The sequence below is a fragment of the Panthera pardus genome, unplaced genomic scaffold (genome assembly GCF_024362965.1).
Source record: "Panthera pardus isolate Hobbes unplaced genomic scaffold, ASM2436296v1 HiC_scaffold_20, whole genome shotgun sequence".
NCBI lineage: Eukaryota > Metazoa > Chordata > Mammalia > Carnivora > Felidae > Panthera > Panthera pardus.
In genome coordinates this window covers 91,847,616-91,871,784 of record NW_026526766.1, presented here as the reverse complement: position 1 = coordinate 91,871,784, position 24,169 = coordinate 91,847,616, and the positions used below count along the sequence as shown (strand labels likewise).

Genomic DNA, 24,169 nt, shown 5'->3' with positions numbered 1-24,169 from the left:
CTGCCCTGACGGCTGCCCGCAGAGCCGAGAGGGAAGCTCCAGGGGGCAGGCCAGGCGGGCGGCCTCCCGAGGTGCCTCGGGGCGGCAGGACAGGGCTGGGGTCCACCTCTGGCCCCCGGAGGCAGCGATGGTGGCCACGGCCAAGCCCGGGCCTGGGCAATATCAGGTACGGCAGGGGTGACGTCGGTGGGGGGGGGGCAGGGAGCGGGCCCCGCTGACCACAGCAGCCGTCGGCTGGCGTGCACCCGTGTCACCTCTGAGCTTCAGCCGCCACCTCGTTTCTTCCCGATCGGTGCCATTCCCAACGCACGGAGGGCACCCGGGCCCCTGGGCCGAGGGCGCCCGCTACTGGGTGGCCCAGTCTAGATGGACTCTGGGGCCCCGGCTTGAACCCTTGGCCCTGGGTAGCCGAGCCTCTGCTGTGACCCCTGAAAGGAGAAGCCAAAGGTGGCCTGTGCCCCCCACCCTCCACACACCCTCCTTCTGGCTGACTCTGCTGTCCTGGAAAAGCCCCCCGCCCCTGAGACTGGCTCAGCCCTCCTCTCAGGGAGCCTGGGGGCCCGGGGGCATCCTCAGAGGTGGGCAGGCACTCCCGAGGCAGGTCTGGGAGGGGAGGCGGAGGGGGCACTGGGCTCACAGGGAGGAGCCCCAAAGCAAAAGTGAACATGGGACCAGAAGGAGCCCCCCGCTTCCTGCCGGGCTGGCTTCAGGAGCAGGGCTGGGGGGCCTCAGGCAGAGAGAGGCTGAGGGGGGCCTGTTTTTCCTCTACCCCCTCCACCCAGAGGGCCCGAGTCCCCACCCAAAGACCTCAGCCCACGTGGAGGCCCCTCTGGCTTTGGCCGCTCTGTTGTCCCACGGCCCCATCAGCAGTGTGTCTGACGAACCCCCATTTCTCAGAGGAAGAAGCAGAGAACGAGGCCTCAGCCCGGGTTACCAGCAGAGTGAGGACCAGAGGACCCAGCCAGGCTGCAGGGGCCAAAGGGTCAGGGACAGGATGGGGGCAGGGGACAGGGCAGGGAAGGCCTCCCCAGGCCTGGCTCTTAACTCTTTACCGCTTGGGTCTGAGCGAGGGCTGCCGGCTTGGGTATGGGGGCCGGGAGACCTGAAGTCCTTCCGCAGCAGGACCCCTCTGTCACCCTCTATATCCCAGCGGCAGCTGCCCCCACTGCCCTCAGACTACCTGCCAGAGGCTTCCGGGGCCCTCTTGTTCTGGGGGCTTCTGTTCAGGCACGTGGGGTCCCTCCCTTCCTTTAGCCCCCCCAGAGTGGGCCATGCTCAGACACCCCACAGCCACTGGCTCTGCAAGGAGCCCTCGCCGCGCCCAGGAGTTTGCAGGACCCTCCCCCAGCAGCCTGCCCGCGGGGACCCAAGGCCGGTCTGTCTCTAGGCTGATGGTGGGAGCACAGGCAGAACTGGAAAGACGCATCTGGCTTCAGCCATCACGGGGGTAGAGTCTGTTAGGGCAAATGCAGGCTGAGGCCCCACAGGGGCAAGGAGTCTGGCCCCCTTCCCAGCCCCCAGACATCGGGGTGACCAAGGTTGTGCGCCAACCCACGCTATGTCTCTGACCTGCAGACCTCAGCAGGAGGGAAGCACGGGCAGCCCCCGCCACCCGGAAGAGCGGCTGCCACGCGAGCCCAGGGGATGACGGAGCCCCCTCCTCCAGGTGAGCCCACAGCAAGCTTCTGGGCAGCAGCAGGGGTCTGGCTGTGCCTGGGAATGTGTTCCACACACACGTGCACTTAGGTGACCAGGGCCCGGGCTCTGCTTCAAGCACCTCCCCCCAGCCCCCACCGCGCCTCGCGCATGATGATGGCCGCGACAATCGTGGTACAGAAATGACCCACTAATACCAGCTCTCCCAGGTGGGGCGTATCTACACCCGGTTCCGGCTGCGTGAGCCACGTCTTGCACTGGGCACTGCTGCCCCTGGGGCTGCCTTAGTCTCATTACAAACGCAGAAACGGAGCCCGGGAGTCCCCGCTGGTGACGGTGGGATTCGGGTGCGGGGGCTCCCTGGGGGCCTGAGGAACACTCAGGGGTGGTCCTGACTGTCCTGAACGGAGGGGGGTGCCCAGTGGGGGTCCCGCAGGCCCCCTAACCTGGCACTCTGGTTGGGAGGGTCGCTTAGTGTCACACTCAGGATCCAGCCGGGCTCCGGTCTAAGTACGGGGTCTCCGGGCCACCGGGGTCATTATGTCCACCCCGCGTGGGGCTGCAGGGTAGTGGCCAGTTTCAATCAGCCCCGGTGCCTAGCGAGCTGGCCACCCCGTTGCGACGGCCATCCCCAGCGTCTGGGGCTCAGCCTGCGGGGTCGAGGGCTCCCCACGCGGCCTCCCGGCTGGCTGGCGTCGCGGTCCTGCGTCCCCTGCGGCCGCGCGCTCCGCCGCGGGGCCTCGGAGCGGGCTCGGGAGGGGCGGCGCGCCGCGGCGGGTGCGCGTCCGAAGCCCCGGGTTCGGGCTGACTCACCGCCGTGCCCGGGGTTGGGGGTGGGGGGCGCCCTGGCCGCGGGCCTCAGTGTCCCCATCTGCGCAATGGGGGCGGGCGCGGGGCCTCGGGGCCCACCCGGGGCGTGCCGGGGGCGGGGGCGGGGCGGGGCGGAGGGCGGGGCCGGGGCCCCTCGGCGCGGCGGCGGCGGCGGCGGCGGCGGCGGCGCGTGCGCGCCCGGCTCGGGCGGTGAGTGCGGAGGGAGCGGGCGCCGGGCCGGGGGGCGCGGGGAGCGCCGAGGGCGGGGTCTGCGCGCTGGGGCGGGGGAGGTCGGGGGCCCTGGCGCGCGCGGAGCTGGGGGGCGACGCGGAGCGACCGCGGGGAGTCGAGAGGTGAGCGGGCCGGGGGCGCCGGGGCTGCCGCGCGGGGACGCGACCCCCGGCCCTGCCCGGATCCTGCGCCGGGTCCGGAGAATGGGCCCGGCGGCCTCGGGAAAGGGCGCCCCCTGCCGGTAACAGGCGACGAGCCGGGCCGCGCGGGGGCCCGAGGGGGGCGGGGGGCGTCGCAGCCCCTCACCCGCGTCTGGGCCCTGAGCGTCGCCCCCCACCCCGACCCAGGGCCTGACTCAGGGCCTCGCGGGCCCCAGACCCCGTGTCTCTCCCTCCTCACCCCCACCCCCCGCGGGGCCGGCGTGCAGGGGGAGGGGAGGCAAGGGGCAGGCGGCTGAGAGGACGCTTCCCCGGTGCCCCGTCACCCCGCCTTTCCGCCCTCCCAGGGTCCTAATGTCCAGGGCACCCCTCTCGGTGGAAGGGGGACCCAGGGCCGTCGCTTTGCGGCGAGTCGGGCCCCTCCCTCTGCGGACCCAGCCCTCCCCCGGGTGGGCGCTGCGGGGATGCCGCGCAGGCAGGTGGGAGGGAAGTGGGCTGGGCTCACGCTGACCCTCCGGGAGGGTGGGACGTTATCGCTTCGCAACCTGAGTCGCTGCGGCCACCCCCGCCCTGGCTCCTCCGCCCCAGCTGGGCTGTCACCGCGAAGGGAAATGACATTCTGCCAGCCTAGCACAGGCCAGGCAGCACCCTCGGCCTCCCCCAGCCCGGGAGGAAACATGACTTCAAACACTGACTCTCCTCTTTTAAAGCATGAGCAGGGGAGGTGCTGGGGCGGCTGTGTGTGGGGGGCAGTTACATCTGCAAGAACTGAGCCCCGCCCCCCCACCAGGCACCTAGCACGGGGGGGCACAGGGTCTGTGGGCCCCTGGTGGGCTCCTGCCCAGCTCTCTGACCCACCTCTGCCTTCCCAGGGCCTGGCCTGCTCCCCGATGCCACCTGCTCCCATCCTCTCCTGCTTGCCTAGACCTCCAGGAGTGCTCCCCCTAACGGTGTGCTGTGCTCCCCCCCAGGGTCCACTCCCGAGCTCCCCCTCCCTGGCTCTGACAGGACGTGCCCCTGCCCACAGACTGCTGAGAAGCACCACACAGCCCCCCAGACTAAGTCCCAGCACCTCGGCTTCCCCCTGCCCTCCCCGCTTGGCCACCGACCAAGAGCAGGGGTGCGGGAAGGAAGGACTCTCGTCCGGCTGCCTCCCCGCCCCACGTGGGTCCATGTGACGCAGGGGGGAACAGAGCGCCGACCCCACTCCCAGCCGACGGTGCAGACCAGCTGTGGTAGCACTCTCCCCTCGGGGTGGGGCTCTGCAGGCCTCACTCTTTATGGGACCAGCTGTCAGGGCCAGAGAAGGGGCCTCTGAGACCCTCGTGGTGTCCCAGAGAAGGGGGCGACCTACCCCGATTCTACCTCCTGCCCCCACAGAAGTTCAGCCTTTTCCTGTGTGCTTTCCTGCTGAATGCCCCGTAGGGCCAGGGGCTGCCCACCTGGGTGGGACCCAGCCCCTTGGGGGCCTCGGGTGGGGTGCCTGGAGCATGGGGGCGGGGAGCTCCCCGTCTACCCAGACGCTTGGCTGCACACATAGGTGGTAACCCCCCAGACCGCACAGCGCCCCTCAGCATGTTGTAGACCAGTAATTCTGGGCTGGGGTTTCTCACATTCCCAGGAATGCTCTCCCAGCCTCCTTGACTTCCATCCACAGCACAGAGGGATGGCCTCTGGCTCCACTGGCATGTGGGAAGGGCTCCTCCAGTGCCCCCCGACCCGCTGTCCTGGGGTCCCTGGGCCAGACCGGTCAGACCCCAGTGTAGGAGTGACCCCCTCCTATACGCAGGTTCTGCCCCGTTCTCAGGGCTCCCGCATGGCTCCCGCATGCCGAGCGCCTGCACCCTCATTGCCCCCCCCGACGGCTGGCTCCCCATTTGGCAGATGAGGACACTGAGGGCCCGAGGGCCAAGCCAGCTGGGCTGGGTTCCAGCTCTGCTCACTAACGCCCCGTGTGCAGACTGAGATTGGTACTGTCCTGCCAGGACAAGGAGGGCGCTAGCCAGGGCGTTAGAACGGGTGCAGAGGCTCCCCCTGGGCCCCCACCTTCCCAGGTGAACTTTGCTGGAGCCGCAGACACCTTCACGGTTCACCCAGACCAACGTGCCTCCGCCCCCACCGTGAGGGTGCCGGCTTCTGGTCCTGGGCCCCTGTGACTGGCAAAGGGCCGGCCTCACCCGCTGAGACAGGTTGGGGGAGGACGGGGCTGGCACTGGCCTTGGGGCTCTCCTGCTGGCGAAGCGGCTGCGCGGGACGGGTGTCACAGACCCAGGGTGCCGTCGCCCGCAGAGGTACGGGCTCAAGGAGGGGTCCGCAGAGGGACTTAGGGGGTTGTGCCTTGTGCTCCAGGCCACCGTCAGGAGAAGGCCAACCCGCTGGGACGCACGGGCCATGTGTGACTCCAGGGAGCTGCTTCTGGGGTGGCTCCTGGTGCTGGCAGTGGGTGGCACTGAGCACGTCTTCCGGCCTGGGTGAGTGGGCCCTCTGGCCGCTGCGGGGGGGCGGGGCGGGCACAGGAGCCCTCGGCCCCTCCCCAGGGTCTGGGCTCCGGGAGCCCCGGGCTGACACGCTGCTCCCCCCGCCTCCGTAGCCGCAGGGTGTGTGCCATCGGGGCTCCCAGGGGCCCCGAGTCTGAGTCTTTTGTGCAGCGGGCGTACCAGCCCTACCTCACCACCTGTGACGGGCACCGAGCCTGCAGCACCTACCGGTGAGTGCCCCCCGCTCCCGGCAGGGCCCCCATCTGCCACACGTAAACCCTGAGGCCCAGGAGGGCGGGTCGCCCCAAGCTGGGAAACCCGGGCCCGGAGGGGTCAAAGGACTCACTGAGTGGACGGCAGAGGCCGGCGTCCCTGTCGACTTAGGCCGGTCCTGGTCCCGGGCCGTGGCTGTGGTTAAGCTCAGACATCATCTCCTCCCTGCCCGCCCCCCCATCTCCGGAGGGGGTCACCCATCTTGCCTGCTCCCCTCTGCTTTCAGGGGGGCTCGCCCGCTCCCGGCATGGCCGGCTACAAGTTCTTACCGCTTGAGATGCCTGCCTCCCCGACACCTGCCTCGGAGCCCCAGTGGGTCCCCCTCTCCCCGTGACAGTCCCAGTGGTCACCAGACAGAGACCCTGCCCCCACACACCCAGGACATCCCAGTGGCCAGCACGAGGGGGCGTGTCTCCCGTCTTCGGCTGGCAACTTGCCTTAAAAAAGATTTTGCTTTCTGCGGGGGTTCTCAAAGACCTCCCTGTGGGATATCCCCGCACCCCCAGCTGGCCAAGAAGGTGGGGGCAGTGTGGGTGGGGCCCAGGCTGAGACCCTGAGATGCACGCCCAGTGAGGGGTGGGGCTCTGTCCCCTGCACCTGCCACTGGGCAGGCCGGCCAAGGAGGGGCTGGCAAAGCCCCACTCGGGAGTCACCCCTTCCTGGGCCTGCTCGGAGCGGGGCTGGGCGTCCAGGATCCCAGGCCGCAGGTGGTTCCTGCACTGGGGGCTTGAGCGGTGCTGGCCCAGGAGGGCACCCTCAGCATCCAGGGGCCCGGCGCCCAGGGAGGCAAGGCCGGCGAAGAGCTGGGAGGACCAGCCCGGGTCTGCTGACGCCCCACTGCCCCCGCACACCCCGCAGGACCATCTACAGGACTGCCTACCGTCGCAGCCCCGGGCCGGCCTCCACCAGGCCTCGCTACGCTTGCTGCCCCGGCTGGAAGAGGACCAGTGGACTCCCCAGGGCCTGTGGAGCAGGTGAGAGGTGCAGGGCCCCACAGCACCCAGTCAGCCAGTTAGCCAACTGCTCCTGCGGCCTGGTCGTGCCACACCCCATCCCCCTTTCCAGACCCCGGGCAGAGCACCTGTTGCTTTCGCCTGAGTGGAGCGCCTCCTTGCTGCACGGCGCCCCTTCCCCGGCTGCCACCCCTGCAGGGCCCTGGGGCCCCCCCTCAGTCCGTGACAGGCCTCTCCCTCAACAGCAGTATGCCAGCCCCCGTGCCAGAACGGAGGGAGCTGTGTCCGGCCCGGTCACTGTCACTGCCCTCCAGGATGGCAGGGTGACACCTGCCAGACAGGTGAGGCTGGCTCCCGTCCCTCCAGAGGGGAAGGGTCCTGTGGACACCACCCTGGGTGTCCCGGGTGGCCTGCCGACTGGCGGGTGTTAAGGGGGCTCAGTGTGGGTGCCCCTCCCTGCCCACACCCCTCTTCCCGCAGACGTGGACGAATGCAGTACTGGACGGGGCCCCTGCCCCCAGCACTGCATCAACACCGCGGGCAGTTACTGGTGCCGGTGTCAGGAGGGGCACAGCCCGTCCGCAGATGGTGCCCTCTGCCTGCCCAAGAGAGGGACCCCCCGGCTAGCCCCGAACCCCACAACAGGTAAGCTTCCCCCTTGCCCCCGCCCACGTCCTTGCTGCTGTGCTGGGAGGTGGGACGGGGAGGGCCCGAGAGGGGGCTGGGCGTCACCCTGCCGATCTGTGCCCGCGAGCGTGGGGGCAGCCAGCCCCGGGCGGCAGGCCATCTCCCTGACCCGGGCAGAAGTGGGGGGTCTTCCCCAGGGGAAAGGCGGGTGGCCGTCCCCCCCGGGCGCATCACGGGACGGGTTGCCGAGAGGGGGCCTCATCTCAGCCGAGAGAGCGGAAGAAGGCCCCCACCCCGCGTCTTCTCCGCGGCCCCTGCCCGGGCAGCCGGGAGACCCACACCTCCGCTGCCGACGGGACATTATTACTTTTGGTACGCGCTGTGACACTTCAAACTCGTACCGTGAGTAATAATGCGCTGTCGGCAGCCTGGCACCAGGAGCGCAGTGTGGACCTCGGCTCGGACCGCTCAGCACCGCGGGGCCCCTGGCACAGCGTGGGGGCCGGGGCGGGGGGCACCGAGGTGTGCGGAGGTGGTCTGCGGGCCCGCCTGGGCGCCTGCCGTAGGGGTGGGCTCGCGACGGCAGCTGGGTCTGTGACCGCTGGGGCTTGAGCCCCCGTCTCCAGACCCGTGCCCCACGCTCGGCGGAGGCCGGGAGGTCTCCCGGGGGAGGTGAGGAGCCAGCCTGGGGTGTGGGGCTGGGCCTGCCCGACTCAGCACCGGGATCTCCCCAGGACCAGACGGCACAGTCGAGGAGGAGGTGCGGAGGCTTCGGTCAAGGGTGGACGTGCTGGAACAGGTGAGGCCTGGGCCGGGACCCCCCCCCGCCCCCCCGTTGTCTCCCGTCACGTAGCTCAGACCCTCAGAGTGGTCGCGGGGTTCGGTGGGGGTGGTCCGGGGAAGGAGGCCTCCTGGGTACTGACGGCCGGGGCCTGGCAGGGGCAGCGGGCTGATGCCGGGGAGCCCCAGGGGAGGAGGGACCAAGCTTGGCCACGGCCCCTCAGGCAGGCAGAGGGCCCGAGCCCAGGTCCACCCCTACCCTCGTCCCTGCCGTCTTTCCATGGGCCCGTTGGCTCGATGACCCCTGGAAAGCTCTGGTCCACCCCTCCTAGATCCCCTGACCCGGGACCCTGGGCCTTGGGGACCGTCACTGGACTGGCCCATGTGGTGTCCCCCTGTGCCCCCCTGTCTGGCCCTCCCGGCCCAGAAGCTCCCTCGGGCGAATACCCAGGGCCCTGCAGAGCTGGGTGTGGGCGTCGGCAGGCCTTACCGGCCAGTGCTCCCTAACAGCTGCGGAGCAGAGAGGGTACCTTCTGCCTGCCCCACAGAAGCTGCAGCTGGTGCTGGCCCCGCTGCATAGCCTGGCCTCGAGGGCCCTGGAGCACGGGCTCCCCGACCCCGGCAGCCTCCTGGCTCACTCCTTCCAGCAGCTGGACCGCATCGACTCCCTGAGTGAGCAGATCTCCTTCCTGGAGGAGCAGCTGGGGTCCTGTGAGTGCCGGGGTCCCGGTGCCCACCTCCCCACCCACGGAGCTCCCTGGGAGCCTGAGGGCTCTGGGGGCTGGGGCCAGAGGGCGGGGTGGGGCAGCCCTGCCCGGGGCGGGGGTGGGGGGCACTGACCTCTGACCTCAGCCCTTCACCCGCCCACAGGTTCCTGCAAGAAGGAGCTGTGACGGGTTCCCGGCTCTGGCTCCCGAGAGCCAGTCACCACGGTGCTGGGTGGGGCGGGATTCGTTTCTCCTAGCTATGAATCCAGCCTCCGCCTGGCCGGCACCTCTGCACCCCCACCAGCGGGCCCATGGCGGAGGGAAGGTACGAGGGTCTTTGTCGCTGGGCAGCACATCGGGGGGCCCCTTGTGATCTGTGTCAGAATAAAGTGAAGGTTCAGGAGCCGCTGTGTCCTTGGTGGATCGTGGAGGGCATTCTGAAGCTGCCTGGGGGGAGGGGACGCCTGCTGCCTGGGGGGAGGGAAAGGTGGCAGCCGTGGGGCAGGGCAGGGGGCTGCAGCCACACAGCCCCTCTCTACAGCCTCCTATAGAGGGTCCCGGTCCTCCCTCTGCGGCAGGGGCCGGAGCAGGTGATTTCCGGGAAGGCGAAAGTAGCCTCTAAGTGGCAAGTTGGCTTTACCCCCAGGGGGCAAAGAGCAGATCTTCAGCCTCCTTCCCCAGATCCCCGGGACGCCCACAGCCCAGTTAGGTGGACACTGCCACCCACGGAAGACAGCAATGCAGGCTAATCGTGGGCCTGGCCCCTGGAGCAGGGAGGCAGAGGCTCCCACGCTAGGCGCTCGGGAGCCGAGGGCTGTGGCGTCCCGCCCGCCCCCCAAGTAATCACAAGTCACCAGGCGCTTGCGAGAGTTCTTTTATAAAAAACGGAATGCGGTGCCCGGGCGGCCGCCCTGCTCCCCAAGGCCAGTGGAGCAAGGACCTCTGCTTTCTGGCTCTCCGTGAGGCCCTGGTTGCACAGGACCGGGCGTCTGGCCCCCACCTAGAGTCCCGTTTCTCCCGGAGGGCCCGCCCTGCACCCCGCTTCTGCACCCCGCAGGCCCAGGCAGGAGGGTAAAGTGTCTCAGCGCCGGCCATCCACCCTGCGGCCGCCAGCCCGTCTGGGCCCAGGCCTGCTCCCAGATCCTCCGGGAGGCCCAAGGGTGGGCTCCGTGAGGAGGGTCCAGCTGACTCTCCTGGGGGACATCGGAGGCCTGGATCCGAGGCCCGTTGCAGGAAGCAGTGGCCTGCATCCGGGGCCAAACCAAAGCTGGGAGAACCCCGTAGGAGCAGGACACAGTGACATTTAGCAGCTGGGGCAGGGGAGGAGGTCCCTCGGTCCATTCTCCGGTCAGGCCCTGCCCCCGGTCGGCCCCGTCCTGCACCCAGGTCCTTCCCCGCTCCGGCTACTGGGCGGGCTGGGAACCAGGCCCTGCAGTGGCCCCGTTCTCCTGGGGTGTCTTGGAGATGCGGAGGAAGGTGGTCCTCATGGCCTGGTGGCAGCTATCCATAAGCTTGGGGACATCAGCGACGGTGAGGCCACTGGTGGGGACGGCATCCAGCACCTCCACCCTGATCGTTCCTGTTGGGGGGAGGGCATCAGTGGCCTGGGGGCCCCCGCCAGCGCCTGCTGTCCGGGCGCCCGTGTCGCGGCCTCTCTTGGCTCCCGCGCCACCCGCGCCCCCTTCCTCCTGCTCCTCGGCTGCCCACTGGCCTTCCCTGGAGCCTCCCAAGGCCCCACCAGGCTGGGTTCTTTCCTGGACACCCTGGTCTCAGATGGTTGGTTTTTAACGGAGAATAAGTGACACAACCAAAGCTCCAAGGTACACGCTCTGCAGGTTCTGACGGCTCTAGGCGTCCCAACCAGCTCCGCCAAGCTGAACACTTCTGCGCCCTCCCGGGCACCCACACCTGCCATCGCGCTCTCATCCCCCGTGATGGTTTAGGTGGTCGGGAGTCTCACATCTGGGGGCGGGACACAGCAAGGCTCCTCCCCCCACTGCCCTTCAACCTTTGGCCCCACCCAGGCACCGGGTGCCCACACTTAGGGTCTGGAAGGAAGGGTAGCAGCCCCGAGTTCCCTGGCTGGTGGGCGCAGGGGTACCTGGGAGGCCGCTGCCCAGCCTGGGCCTGTGTGTGTGAACTCGGGCACCTACCCCACCCTCTGCCAGCCTCCGTGTCCTCATCTGGGAAATGGGCCCACTACTGCCCACCTCAGCTCGTGGCTGGGATTCCAGTTTCCCACCTGCCTTCTCCACTCACCACATGATCACGGAGGGGCAGGGTCTGGCCTAGAGGAATCTCCCAGAGACGGGAACTATCCCCCTGGGGTTCTGGGTGTCCTACGGCCGAGGGTGCTATGCCCGAGTGTGGGGACCGGTGGGGGGGGGGGGGCCCACTACCTGAGGTGAAGAACTTCGTCTTGTAGTTGTAGAAAGAGGAGAAGCTGGAGTAAACCACGGGGATGATAGGCACCTGTGGACAGGAAGCCATGGTGCCTGAGGACACACAGGAGCCCACCCCCGCCCACCCGGAGCCCCAAGAATGAGCCACTGGGGAGCCCTGCCTGGCCGCCCGCTTGCCTTCGGCCTGAGGAGGTCCTGGGAGTGCCATGGCCGCAGGACAGACGTGCTGACCTGCCTCAGGGCCCTTCTGCATACTGACCCCTGGGCGGGGGACACCTTTCGCGCCCTGGGTGGCCCAGAGTTCCGTAAACGCATCCCACATATCTTCACTCAAGCATTCCTTTCCACCAGGAAGCCTCCTGGGCTGGCACACGTCCTTATGATACACATCGGTGCCCCTACGGTCCTGATGGCCCGGGGGGGGGGGGGGTGTCAGGGTCCTGTCCAGTTTAGCAGGAGGTTACTGAGGTCTTTGGGCCCACCCCTCCCCCATCCCGGTGCAGCTCTAACCAGGGGAGAGGACAGGGGAAGATGCCCAACCTCCTGGCTGAGGCCATCTTCCCCCCAGCTCTGCCACACCTCAGTGTCCCCTCTCTCACCACCCCTCTCTCCCATGCCACCAGCCCAGGGAAGTGACATCGGCCCCAGGCATGTGGCAGGAGGGCCTTCCACCTCCCAGCTGGAGGGGCCGCAGGTCCAGGGCTTGAAAGAGTCTTGCTGAGGCATTGCCGCGCTCCGGGCCCCTTGGCCCCATGCACCCAGCGCATCCGGTGTGTGAGCTGGGAGCCCCTGCGAGCCGTGCTCGGGGCCAGACACCAGGGGGCGCCAGAGGCCAGCCGGCACAGGTGGAGATCAGGAGAGCAGACCCCTGCCCGGCCACCTCCCAGACCCCAACTGGGCAGGAGGACAGCCCCTTCCCCTGACCCCAGACGATGACTTTCGCCTACACGAACACCCTTCCCCTGACCCCAGACGATGACTTTCCCCTACACAAACACCCTCCAACAGGGCGTGGGACAGGGTGCCTGTTCCCCACCAGGAGACCCTGCCCCACCGACAGATGCGCCCCCAGTTCTCCCGGCATCACCCCAAAGCCCCTCTCGGACAAACTGCGCCTGGGGGCAGAGCACAACGGCCCAGCGCAGAGCTCGCAGCTCGCTCTCTCCAGGCCCGCCTCTGGCTCTGCCCAGCCCTGCCCCTCTGGACCCGCTGGTGCCCCCGAAATCCCACTCCAGCCAGCGGTTCTGCAGGACCCAACGAGCACTCGGCCTTCCCGGGCGCTCAGCAAACGGGCCCGCCGCCTCTGCCTTCTACGCCGACCCCGGCCTCCCTGCGGGGGCCCCTCGCCTGGCCAGCTCCAACCCGGGGGTGCTGGAGCTCCAGGCATGGGCGCCCCGGTGACAAGCGTGAGTCCCACTGCCCACTGGACCCGATCAGCCACCAGCCCTAGTGCTCAGAGTGGGTGAAGAGGCCCGAAGAAATGCCCTCCGTCACGGGTCAGGAAGCAGGTGCCAAGGGGCGGTGGCCAGGCAGTCGCCTTCGGCCTGAAGCCGACCGGGACCCGCTTCCCTGCCCCCCTCCCCGGAGAGGGCGCTGCCCTGGCGTACCTGGGCCTGGATCGCCAGGTAGAAGGCACCCTTCTTGAAAGGTAGCAGGTCCCCGTTGTCGTTCCTCGTGCCCTCAGGGTAGACCCACACCTTGAGCTGCAGGGGAGAGAGGGGCGGCTGGAGCGGAACCTCACAGCCCGTCCCCTCCAAAGGAGCCCCGCTCCTCGGCCGAGACCACCGCCGCTAACGCGTAGGCACTGCTCCCGACGGGCCGTTCTGCACGACAACGTGGCAGCCTGTGCGGTGCCGAGCAGGCCCGAGCCCCACGTTCACACTGTCCCTGACCACGCACTTGTCCACGGGAGCCATCACGCCCACACTCACTCTGTCCCTGACCACACACTTGTCCACGGGAGCCATCACGCCCACACTCACTCTGTCCCTGACCACGCACTTGTCCACGGGAGCCATCACGCCCACACTCACTCTGTCCCTGACCACGCGATTGCCCACGGGAGCCATCACGCCAACACTCACTCTGTCCCTGACCACGCACTTGTCCACGGCGGCCATCACGCCAACACTCACTCTGTCCCTGACCACGCACTTGTCCACGGCAGCCATCACGCCCAGACTCACTCTGTCCCTGACCACGCAGTTGTCCCCGGCGGCCATCACGCCCACACTCACTCTGTCCCTGACCACGCACTTGTCCCCGGCGGCCATCAAGCCCACACTCACTCTGTCCCTGACCACGCAGTTGTCCCCGGCGGCCATCACGCCCACACTCACTCTGTCCCTGACCACGCACTTGTCCCCGGCGGCCATCACGCCCACACTCACTCTGTCCCTGACCACGCACTTGTCCCCGGCGGCCATCAAGCCCACACTCACTCTGTCCCTGACCACGCAGTTGTTCCCGGTGGCCATCACGCCCACACTCACTCTGTCCCTGACCACGCACTTGCCCCCTGCGGCCATCAAGCCCACACTCACTCTGTCCCTGACCACGCACTTGTCCCCGGCGGCCACCCCGCCCACACTCACATTCTCCCTGACCATGCGCTCGCCCACGTCGGCCATCACGGTCATGGCGGTCCTGGAGCGCTGCCGGTTGATGAAGAAGACACCCCCGAGGTACATGATCAGGCCCACAGGCCCCATGAAGAGCAGCTCCCGCTTGGCAATCTGCACGCAGCGCTTGGGTAGGGCCTCCATAAGGCCTGCAGGTGGCCATGGGACACCAGGCAGGTGGAGGCCGTGCTCAGAGCCTGGCAGCCATCTTTCCCAAGGAGGAGAGCGCCGGCCCCGTGCCTCGACCACCAACAGGCCCGGGCCCATCGTGCCTTCCCACTAGCCACCCCTGCCTCCCGCCTGCAAAGGGAGGGAGCGAAGCGGCACTCCCAGCCGTCAGCGCCCCGTGCGCAGCGTCAGGCACATGCAGTTTTGTGTGGCTGCAGGGAGGCACGGGTCCCGCCGGCCCGGGTCCGCATCCCCTCGCCCGCCGGCTCATCCGGGCCCGGGCTCTACCTCCCTGAAGCATCTCCCCCACAGAGACCGGGGCAGGGTCCCGGGCTGGGCCTGCAGCTGGGAAGGGCCAGCTCTCCCACCAGCCCCTCCACGGCCCCGCCTTACCCATCATGTCCAGGATGCTCTGGTGGTTAGAAATGATGACACACGGGTGGTCCACCTCCAGCTTCTGGCGGCCCTTTATGTCAAAGCGAAGGCCGAACATGTACTTGAAGGTCCGGACAAACCAACTGATGATGCTAAAGAGAGACGGCATCATTGAGCAGGGCCCCGCTGGCAGGGGCCCCGAGATCCCCACGGCAGACGGAGCCCCGGCTTGCCCTCTGTCTGGCAAAGGGGAGGGCGCCCACTTCCACATCTGCTGTCCAGGGACCTGCCCGCGTGACCCCGCCCTCACCCCGACACCCCTGCTTGCTCAGCCAAGTGGGGGACTCAGCTGGAAGGAGGCTGGAGGCTGAGAGCCCCCAGGGCCAGCCTGGGTCTGGTTCCTGGCTGTGTCAGCGACTAAAAACCCAACGTGGAGGGGCGCCTGGCTGGCTCAGTCGGCGGAACGTGCCCCTCTTGACCTCAGGGTTGTGGGTTCGAGCCCCACGTTGGGTGTAGAGATTACTTATAAAATTTAAAAAATAATAATTATAGGGGTGCCTGGGCGGCTCAGTCGGTTAAGCGTCCGACTTCGGCTCAGGTCGCGATCTCGCGGTTCGTGGGTGCGAGCCCCGCGTCGGGCTCTGTGCCAACAGCTCAGAGCCTGGAGGTGGCTTCAGATTCTGTGTCTCCCTCTCTCTGCCCCTTCCCTGCTCACACTCTGTCTCTCTCTCTCTCTTTCTCTCTGGAAGGTAAATAAACATTAAAAACTTCCCGAGGGCACAGGCGAGAGAGGAAGGGAGCCAGGACGCACCCAGGCCTGGGACACCACCCGCCCCCGCCCCCGCGGGTAGCTGCTCTGGAGCATCGGGGACCCTCAGGGGCCGCCTCCAAGCAGCATGTGGCGGGTGTGAGTGGGTATGTCTGTGGGGATGTGTCTGCAGGTGCTGGCGGGCCTTGGAGAACACAGGGAGGCAGAGTGGCCTGGGACGCTTTGCTCGTACCCCGGAAGGGACCCATCAGGGGTCCTTGGGGTGACGGAGCCCAAGGCGTGAGGCTCAGTGTCATGTCAACTCCTTGCAGGGCCCCTGGGTCTTTCCCATCCCCTGCGGGGGTGGGAGGGGGGGCAGGCGACTAAACATGTGCCCCCACGGACCCAAGGGTTCCTGACCCAGAAGTGTCTCCTTCTCCCCAAAGGTTCGGGCGCCCTCCAGCCCCTGAGTTAGCGGAGGCCGTCCATGGTCTTGATGGGAAGGGAGGGATTTCCCGCTTTATACAGAAGGGTGAAGTAACCGCCCAAGGCCCAGGGATGGCTGTCAGGAGAGCAGAGACTCAGCACTGGACTCAAAGCCAGACTCCGGTTTTTTAAATCGTCGTAAAACACACATGACCTAAAATGTACTGTCTCAACTGCCGTTAAGCACACACAGCCCAGCGGCATCGTGCACATTCACATCCCAGGACAACCTCACCCCCCAGACCCAACTCTGTCCCACTGAACACGGACCCTCCCCTCCCCCCGCTCCCTCCCACTCCCTGTGTCTGTGGGTCCGACTCCTCCGGGGCCCCCTGTGAGCTGAGGCTTCAGGGCTGGCCGTGCGTCTGCAAGCTGTGTCTCACCCAGCTGCCCCGTGTTGCAGAGGGGGACACTGAGCCCCAGGGAGGCGCAGCAGCTAACGTGGGGCTGCTGGGAGAGGTGATTAGGCCACCTCCCTCCCCGGACCTGCCAGCCTCGGCCAGCTCAGGCCACGCCTGCCCGTACATCCCTTCCCGCTCCGGGGCTGTGCTAGCCAGCTGCTGGCCTTCCACGGGCCCCAGTTTCTCATCTGCAAAGACCACTTCTCGGTCACTGTGAGGACCGAGAGGACAAGGAGGGGTCACGAGCAGGTGCTTCGCAAAGAGGAACGATGGAAATGGCCAGTAAACAGGCAAAAGCCTCCGTTTCACCAGCGGTCAGAGCGAAGCACATGGGAACCAGAACCCTGGCTGCATCTAGAGGGGAATCGGCATCAGCCCTCGGGCGGCCGGCACAGCCAGGCCTGGAGGGCAGGTCGGCATTGCCCGGCAATGGGAAATTGCCACCAGGAAGTCGGGTGCCTCTCCCGGGATCGGATCCTGAGGCCGGCCCTGCGCCCCTCCAGGGTGGTCCGAATCAGAAAACGGCAGCCGTCCAGGTGTCCCCCGCCCCAGGGAGAGGTGGATTCGCGGGGCGCTGGGCAGGGCAGCCAGGGAGACCCCCACTCACTCGGGGCGCCTCCCGCCGCCGCACAGGGTCTCGGGCCACACCTGCAAATGCACGGCGTTCTCTCTGGTAGAGCCACTCGCCCGCTTCTGTCTCCCTTTGTATCTCTCTGTCTCCCTCTCTTTAAAAATAGAGGTAAAATACACGTGACATAAAACTCATCACCTCAGTCGTTCTTAAACGTCCAGCTCGGTAGCAATGACACACCCCCACTGAGATGTGGCCGTCCCCGGCGTCTGCCTGTCTCCAGGACTTCTCTCCCTTTTCTGCCAGGATTTCTTTTTGTATCTACTGGAAGGCATTGGCTGCGGACTGGTTTTTCCAGAACTGCAGGGAATATCGTGTGCGGACCTCAGGCAGCGTGCTGGGCGCGCGCGCGCACACACACACACACACACACACACACACACGCACCACGACACTCGGCAGCTGCCGTGACCCGGGCAGGCTGCCAAAGCAAGGTGCACGCTGGGATTGGAGGAGGCACCGGTGCGTCCCCGGGGACACAGCATAGTCTCTGGAGGCAGCGCGCCCCCACCTCTCCCTCTCCTGATGTCACGTCACGTCGCGTTCCAAGGTTTTCCGTAAAAGCGGTGAGCGAGGTGAACGGTTTAAGAGTTTCTCCACGTGAAGGAAGCAAAGCAAGGACGCTTCCGGGTGCCCCCCGCGCGCCTCCAGGGACAGAAAGCGGGGCTCCCCCCACCCCCGGAGAGCAGTGGCAGGTGGGCACGCCCTTCCCCCACGCCTCGCACGTGCCAAGCACTGTGCCGAGGGCCTGATGGGAACCCTCACGTTCGGCTCAGACAGTAGCCCCGCGAGGTGGGCACGCCCGGGACGTCCACCCCACGGAGGAGGGAGTCCAGGCTCAGCAGTGAAGCCGCCTGCCCATGGTCACAGCGCAGGGACGCCAGGTGGGCCGGGACCCACTCTTAACCCGGTTTTCGGAAAACAAGCAGAAGACGCCAGGCAAAGGGCAAGCAGGAGGCGGGGGTGAAGACTCGGGATTGCAAGACCGAATTCCAGAAGCTGCTGTGAGGCCTCCCTCCCCTCCCTGAGGCTCTGTAGACACCACCCAGGCAGAAGTGACGCTGTCCCCACTCGGCCAGCCCAAAGCAGCCGCCATTGTCCTGAGCCCAGCCCCACCGGGCCCTTCCGGCAGCCAGCCGCAGAGCGTAGGGGGGCCGCCCTCTTGGGAGCCAGGTGTCCCTGGTGCTGGCCCCGGGGACTCGGCCGCACAGCTCTGGGGGCTGTTCTCCATCCCTAGCCCCCAACTCCGTGACCCCACCTCCCCAGGTGGAGCCCAGGTGGCCTGGTAGGTGCCCGCTGCCAGGTGGGTGACAGGTGCCATCTTTCCACCTCATGGCGCGTGGCCCCCGGGAGCAGGATGGTTCGTCGGGCAGATAGATGGGCTGTCCTGGCCCTTCCTGGATCTTTCTCAGGAGCCCTCTACCCAACCCAGAACCACCTAGAACCTCTGAGCACTAGGACGCCACAGATCCTTCCAGTGCCCCAGGGGAGCCCAGGCTCCTCAGACCTTCTGCACTTAGCCTGAGGACACGTGGGGCCTTCGCAAGCTCTAGGTGAGGCAGATCCGGATCCTGGCTCCCTTCTCTGGCCATGACTTTGGGCGATGCACCTGACCTCACTAAGTATTCACGTCTGCCTGTGAAAGGGGAAGGGCGTGGACCTTGAGCCCAGGAGGCTGCGACCCTGGGAGCAACTGAAAAGTGAAATGTGGTGTCGCAAGCAGGTGAGAATCCAAAGGGGATGAGAGTGAGAGCCTCCCCCTGCCCCCCCCCCCCCCCAGCCAGCACTGTGCTCCAGCAGCTGGAAGGAAGTTCAAGGCCAGCCCCAGGCCGCCTGCTGACCTTTGCCCCCAGCCCCGGACTTGGGGGCGGGAGGTGCACCAGCCCGCAGCCTAACCCTCTGGGTTTGCACCCGTCGCCCCCCCCCCCCGCCGCCACCACCGAGAGCAAGGTCTCGGAGGGTTCATCTGGGGGACAGCCCTGCCAGGAAGGCAGCATGGAGCCATCGATCTGCTCAGGGGACAGGAGGTTCCAGAGAGGCCACCTGGCAGGGCAGGAATGTTTTCCACGTGTGCGACGTGTCGGAGCACAAGGAGGGGACAGGGGCCGGGTGGGGTGGGGTTTCCAGCCTGTGCAGCAGGACGCCCAGAGGTGTTAGGAGGGGCTGTGTAGGAATGGGGTGCACACCAGGGGGCTGGAAGGAGGGGGGGCCGGCAAGCTCTTAGTCCCCAGGCAGGGTCTCCAGGGCTCCGAGCAGCAATCCAGGGAAGGACACTGCCCCTGGCCGTCCTACCCCAAGAAAAACAAAGGCAGACCTTCCTGCAACACTAGGACCCCCGGCCAGCGCCCATGTGCCACATGAGTTCCTGACTGCACCGTGCCCCCCTCCGTGCACCCCTGCAGGACCACCGAGTGGCTGGCTAAGAGGCTGGGCTGTTCTGGGTTCAAACCCTGACTGGCATCAATAAGCCCCCGGTCTCCGGCCGAAACAACGCATCGGCTGCACAAACCGTGCCTCACTGCCCCCACCCCCCACCTCCTCGAAGCTAAGAGCTATGCCACCTGGGTCCTGACAGTTCGGATGGACGCAGAAGCACGCGGGCCAACCCCCAGCGGCCCTGCCACAGCAGCGGCATCCCGGACCCCGAGAACGGCGGAGCCACGGGCCGGAGGGGCCGGAAGCTTTCCGTGGACCTGGGCGGCCCGGCTCTGGTCTCCCTCGATGCACAAAAGAGTAAAGCCTCTTGGTTAAGCGGCTCTTACCAGGATCTCCTGACCCTGCGGCGGAACCTACTTCTCACACAGGCGGCACAGAAAAGCTTTATTTTTCTCTCTGTCAAATGGGTGTATTAAGGGCCTCTCCTCCCAGGATGGGGAAGACGACCTAATAACTCCACCCACCCCAGCCAACAGGGCACAATCGGCCTGGGAGGAGTTCTTAGTCTCAGCCCCCCAGCCGGGCCGGGGTCTCCTCAGCTCTTCTGTTCCCATCACTGTTCCCCGCACCCTGTGAACTTGAGTCCAACAGGCAAAGGTTCCCTGGGGAGCTCCTTGGCAGAGCAGGGCTGCCCCCCCCCGTCCCTCCCAGGGCTCCAGCGCCCAGAGCCTGGCATCCAGCCCCGCAGAGCTGGGTGGGCACGGAGGGAAAAGACAAAACACGCTCTTGGGAGTCATTCCCAGCGGGTCGGCACCCCAGTTCCGCCATGTCTAACTCCGGGACCCTGGGCGGCCACCTCCCCCGCCCCCCCGCACTGTGCAGGCCTTATACCTGCAGGTGTCGGTCACACCCCGGACTCCTCAGCAGTTAAGTGAGGCACAGGATAACGCCCGTCCCCACAGTGGAGGTACAGCAGCCCACGGGAGACGGGAGTAGAGGCTGTGGCCTCAGGCAAGGTGGCCTCTTCCAGAAGTCAGGGCGGGGCTGGAGAGCAGAGCAGCCAGGCACCCAGGGTGCTCAGGGGTCCAGGACAAGCTGGTGAGTGAAGACGCGGCATGTCCCAGCCCCACGGGGGCCTGCGGTGAGGGGGCAGGGAGCCTGTGCGCTCCGTCCCTCTGGCACCCCCGCTCCAGCCTCCCGGGTCCCGTCCTGGGGCAACCCCCCCCACCCCGCCCCTTCGGGGAACTCCTCCTCACAGCATGCCCCACCAGTGCCCCCACTATTGCCAGGGGCTCACATCCCTGTGACCCACCCCTGTGGGACCTGACGATCCAGGGGAAGGAGGCTGTGGTCTCTCCCTGGGAGAACACAGCACCTGCCGTTACCTGGCAGTATCCTGGGGTGCCCCCGCCCCCCCCCGCGCAGAGCCTGGATCCGGGGCTGCCCTAGGGAGGGGAGGGCAGCAGGAAGCCCCCCCCTCCACCATCAGAGCCTCTACAGTCCTGAGGAGGACACCGAGTGGGCCAGAATCTCAGGCCACTGGGACTAAGGAGAGCAGACCCAAGCCGGGGGGGGCGGGGCCAAGGGCAGGCCCAGTCCTAGTGTGACCAGCCTGCCAGGTCCAGTCACCAAGTCAGAAAGGAGACTGGTGGCTTCTGATGTGACCCCTGGGAGGCAGCTTTGAAGTCTGAGTCAGTCCTTTTAAAAGACAAGAAAAGCTGCTTCTAAAGAGGCCACCTGATGACACAAGGTGGGGGGAGGGGAGGGCCACCTCCCTGCCTCCTGTCGCTTCTGAAAACCTGCTCTGGGCCCAGCTCTCCCGCCTGCCCCCCCCCCCCCCTTGCCCCGGGACAGCTCGGCCCGGGGCTCCCCCCGCCTCAGAACCAGAGGCGCCATCCCCTGGCCCGGCTCTTGCCAGGCAGCACCACCTCCAAGAAGCCCCCCGGCCCGTGGGTCCCCGAACCCACACCTCTCCTCCTGCGCCCAGTGGAGGCCCCTGCAAGGGGCCGGGCCGTCACAGGCGTTTGCAGCCTCAGGCACCCCTGCCCTGGAGTGGTGGGGGCCCAGCTTTGGGGACCCACCCCCAAAGGAGGCCCTGCCCTTCCCTCCCCACGAGGGAAGACGGCCCGGAAGGGCCACCCCCGGGCTGTCCCTGGGGTCTGCACTCCCGTGGACGCCTGTCTGGGCTCTGGTGGTGGTGGGCGGGGGACCAGAGACCCACTGAGCGCCCTCCAGTCCCAGTCCTCGCCTACTCCGGGTACCACGGGAAGCCACCACCCCCGAAAGACAGGGCCCGAGGACCCACAAAGTGTGGGCCGGCCCCGGCAGCCTGGATGGACAAGGACAGAGGTGGGAGCAAGCCAGCAACCCTCACCAACTGCCCTGTAACCACACAGGGGGCAGGGACCTCAGAGACCAAATATCCTCACGGCAGGTCACAGCCAAGAGGCTGTTGCAAAAGCCACGGACAGAAATGGTAGCAAAAGCCACGCCTGGGATCCCACAGGGCAGGAGGACGCCCCTGCTCAGGCAGCCTTGCCCCCCCCCTTAGCCTCTGGCCCGGAGAGGCCCCCACCTGACCTCCCCTCCCCACCCCACCCCGCCAGCCCGCAGCACCGCACCGCCCGGCTCCCAGAGTTGTCCAGAGAAAAGTTCCAGGCGCCACTCCCTTCCTTCCCCAGGCTTGAGGCCGGACCCCGGGGCCCAAGCTACCCTTCCTTCCCACCAGGGAGCCTGGTACCTTAGAAGAAGGGAACGGAGGGGAGGTGTCGGAGCACAGGTGCGTTCAGGGGGCGGAGGCAGGAGGAGGTGCGGAGGGGACAGGGGCGCCGCAGACTCCACGGCGCTCCGGCGAAGCCCACCCCGGGGCCGGCCCCGCAGCCCGCGGGTGAAGCAGGAGCGCGCCGCTCCCAGCGGGCCCGGCGTCCTTCCGCGCCCGGAGCCGCTCGGCCCCCCGCCGCCCCCCGCCGCCCCCCGCCGCCCCCCGGCGTCCCCCGGCGCGTCCCCCGCGTCCCGCGGGCCCTTGGCGGGGCGGAAGGACGCGGCGGCGCGGGAGACCCAGACCTCCGAGGCGGCCGCCCCCGGGCGCGGGGGGAGGGGGGGGCTGGGGAGGGGCGGGGGAGGGCTCCCGGGCGCGGCGACGTTGTGACGCGGGGCCCCCCGCGCCCCCGCGCGCCCGCCGGGGAGCCCCGAGAGGCGCGGGCGGGGCAGGAAGGAGGGACAGGAGAGAAGAAAGTTAGGGAAGCGGAAGCGGGCGGCGGCCGGCGCTCCGCCCCACCCGGGGCTGTCCCCGAGCCCCCCTCCCCGGCCCCCGAGCCCCCGGCCCCCTTGCCTCAAGTTCTCCACCGTCCGGCCGCCGTGCCGCAGCAGGCAGATGACCGCGGCCAGGGTGGACCCCGACACGCAGAGCGCGCAGTACAGGGAGACCTTGGCGTAGAACCGGGCCGAGCGGCTCAGCTGCACCAGCAGCAGCAGCAGCAGCAGAGCCCCCGTCAGCCACGGCCAGAGCCCCATGGCCCCGCCGCGCCCCGACGGCGCCCGCCTCGGCTCCCCTGCGCGAAGGCGACCTGCGGGCTGGCGGCAGCTGGCGGGCTCCCGCCGCGCCCGCGCCTCTTATTGCGAGGGCGCAGGGGCGGGGCGGAGAGGGCAGCGAGCGCGCCCAGGAAGCGGCTAGGTGAGGCGCGCCCGCCCCGCCCCGCCCCGTCCCGCCCCGTCCCGCCCCGCCCCGTCCCGTCACACTCCCCCGGGTCGCGCGGCTCCGGGCGGCGCGGCCCCCGTCCCAGCCCCGCAGCCGCGCAGCCCGGTGGCCTGGACCCCGACACCGCCGCCCGGCCCCCACCCCACCCCCGCTCTGCCGGCCGCCCCGCCCCTCCTCGTGTCCCCCCACATCCCCGCTGCCCCTTAGCCCGGAACCGGAGCTCCAAAGGCGACCCAAGGACGCCACGGCCCTGGCGGCCCGGTGGCCGAACAACCGCGCCCCAGTGACTAACGGCCGCCTGGGCCATCTGCGCCTTCGGGTCCCCTCTGGCAGTTGCAGGGAGACCCGGCTGGCCGGCCGTCGGGCGTTCTCTTTCTACGGGCCTGGTGGGCGCACCGCGGAGGCCGTAGGGATGGGGCGGGTTTCTGGGCGGGGCTGGGGGGGGGTGTCTGCTTTGCGTGCCAGGAACAGTGTGTCACCGCTCACCCACTGTTGGTGCGCCGCCAGGAGCAGATATCAGGCGACTGCGTTCACATCAGCTCAGCGATCAGCCAGCCTGGCGGCATCGGTGCCCTTAGCGTTGGCTCGGGGTAGAGGGAGGGGCCCCGCCTGGGCGCCCAGATGACCGCTGCGGCGGCCAACAGGTCCCACAGAGCAGGCTGAGGTTGTAAGGCCACGTCTCCTTCCCGTGCTTCTGTCCTGGGTGGCCAGGGTGCTGTGTCTCCTGCAATTTCCGGAACGCACTCGTATGCCTGGCAAGGGCACGGAGAACAATCTTAGAGGTCCCTTGGGTGTTTCAGATGCTGAGGCAACCTGCCACCGACACAGTCTCCTGGCACCCACCCCCCAAACTGGCCTGTTTTCGCTCAAAATACGAAAGCTTCGCTCTTAGGATGAATGGGGAGCTCTGGCTCCAAGGGAGGTGGGGTTCCCTGTGTGGGTGCGGTGGCCCATTCCCAGGTGGCCCTAGCATTTCAGCCGCCTTACACCTGTCAGTACCTGGGAGAGAATCCTGGTTCCGTCTCGTTCCCAGTCTGAGGGGCCACCACTTCGTGTCAGTGTCCACAGCCCGGCTGGCGTCTCCCTGTGTCCACAGGCTGGAAGACTCACCTCCCCCTGGGCAGACGGCACCAGGACAGGAGGAGAGGACACAGCTGGGTGGGAAAGGGTCCCCTGCATCCGGGGGTGGGGCAGGGAGCCGGCGCTCCGGGGCAAGTGCATCCCCATCTTACAGGTGGAAAACAGCCTCCCAGAGGTAGGGGTCGCCCAGCCAGGAAGTGACAGGGAGGGAGACTGGTCCCGGCCGCTGTGTCCCACACCTGCTGCCCGGAGGCTACCACGTGCTGGGGGGGGGAGGGGGGGCGCGGGGGGGCTGCCCCGTCGTCTTCTTCCGGCTCCCAGGGGTGGTGGTTCCGGACCCAGTGCCAGGTCCTCATCGAGACACAGAGGCTGGTGCCCACTTTCACCTTCTTCCCAGTCTCATCCTGGGGAAGCATCGCAAGAAAAGAAAAGGCTCTTCCTCGGATAGGAAAGGGGAAGCGGGGCGGGGGCTGGCGAGAGGTCTGCCGGGGGGGGGGGGGGCTGAAAGACAT

At 67.9% G+C, this 24,169-nt stretch overlaps 2 protein-coding genes across 6 annotated transcripts; one reads left to right on the top strand and one right to left on the bottom strand.

The window, feature by feature from the left end:
* Positions 1–1,575: 1,575 nt before the first annotated feature.
* Positions 1,576–9,075, top strand: EGFL7 (EGF like domain multiple 7). 5 transcript variants are annotated; one of them, XM_019435886.2, is made up of 9 exons: positions 1,576–1,666; positions 5,205–5,326; positions 5,446–5,562; positions 6,464–6,579; positions 6,804–6,899; positions 7,039–7,203; positions 7,920–7,984; positions 8,514–8,676; positions 8,836–9,075. In XM_019435886.2, exons 2-9 carry the CDS (start codon positions 5,247–5,249, stop codon positions 8,856–8,858), a joined length of 825 nt encoding a protein of 274 aa, XP_019291431.2. In that variant the 5' UTR covers positions 1,576–1,666; positions 5,205–5,246; the 3' UTR covers positions 8,859–9,075. The 5 variants fall into 5 exon arrangements, with proteins under 5 accessions (XP_019291431.2, XP_053764514.1, XP_019291434.2 ...); XM_053908539.1 differs by lacking the exon at positions 1,576–1,666 and adding an exon at positions 2,598–2,676; XM_019435889.2 differs by lacking the exon at positions 1,576–1,666 and adding an exon at positions 2,703–2,819.
* Positions 9,076–9,904: 829 nt separating this feature from the next.
* AGPAT2 (1-acylglycerol-3-phosphate O-acyltransferase 2) lies at positions 9,905–22,546 on the bottom strand. The gene is made up of 6 exons (XM_053908535.1): positions 22,212–22,546; positions 14,257–14,390; positions 13,669–13,844; positions 12,682–12,777; positions 11,072–11,144; positions 9,905–10,251 (listed from the first exon to the last, which is right to left on the bottom strand). Exons 1-6 carry the CDS (start codon positions 22,391–22,393, stop codon positions 10,076–10,078), a joined length of 837 nt encoding a protein of 278 aa, XP_053764510.1. The 5' UTR covers positions 22,394–22,546; the 3' UTR covers positions 9,905–10,075.
* Between the last annotated feature and the right edge of the window lie 1,623 nt (positions 22,547–24,169).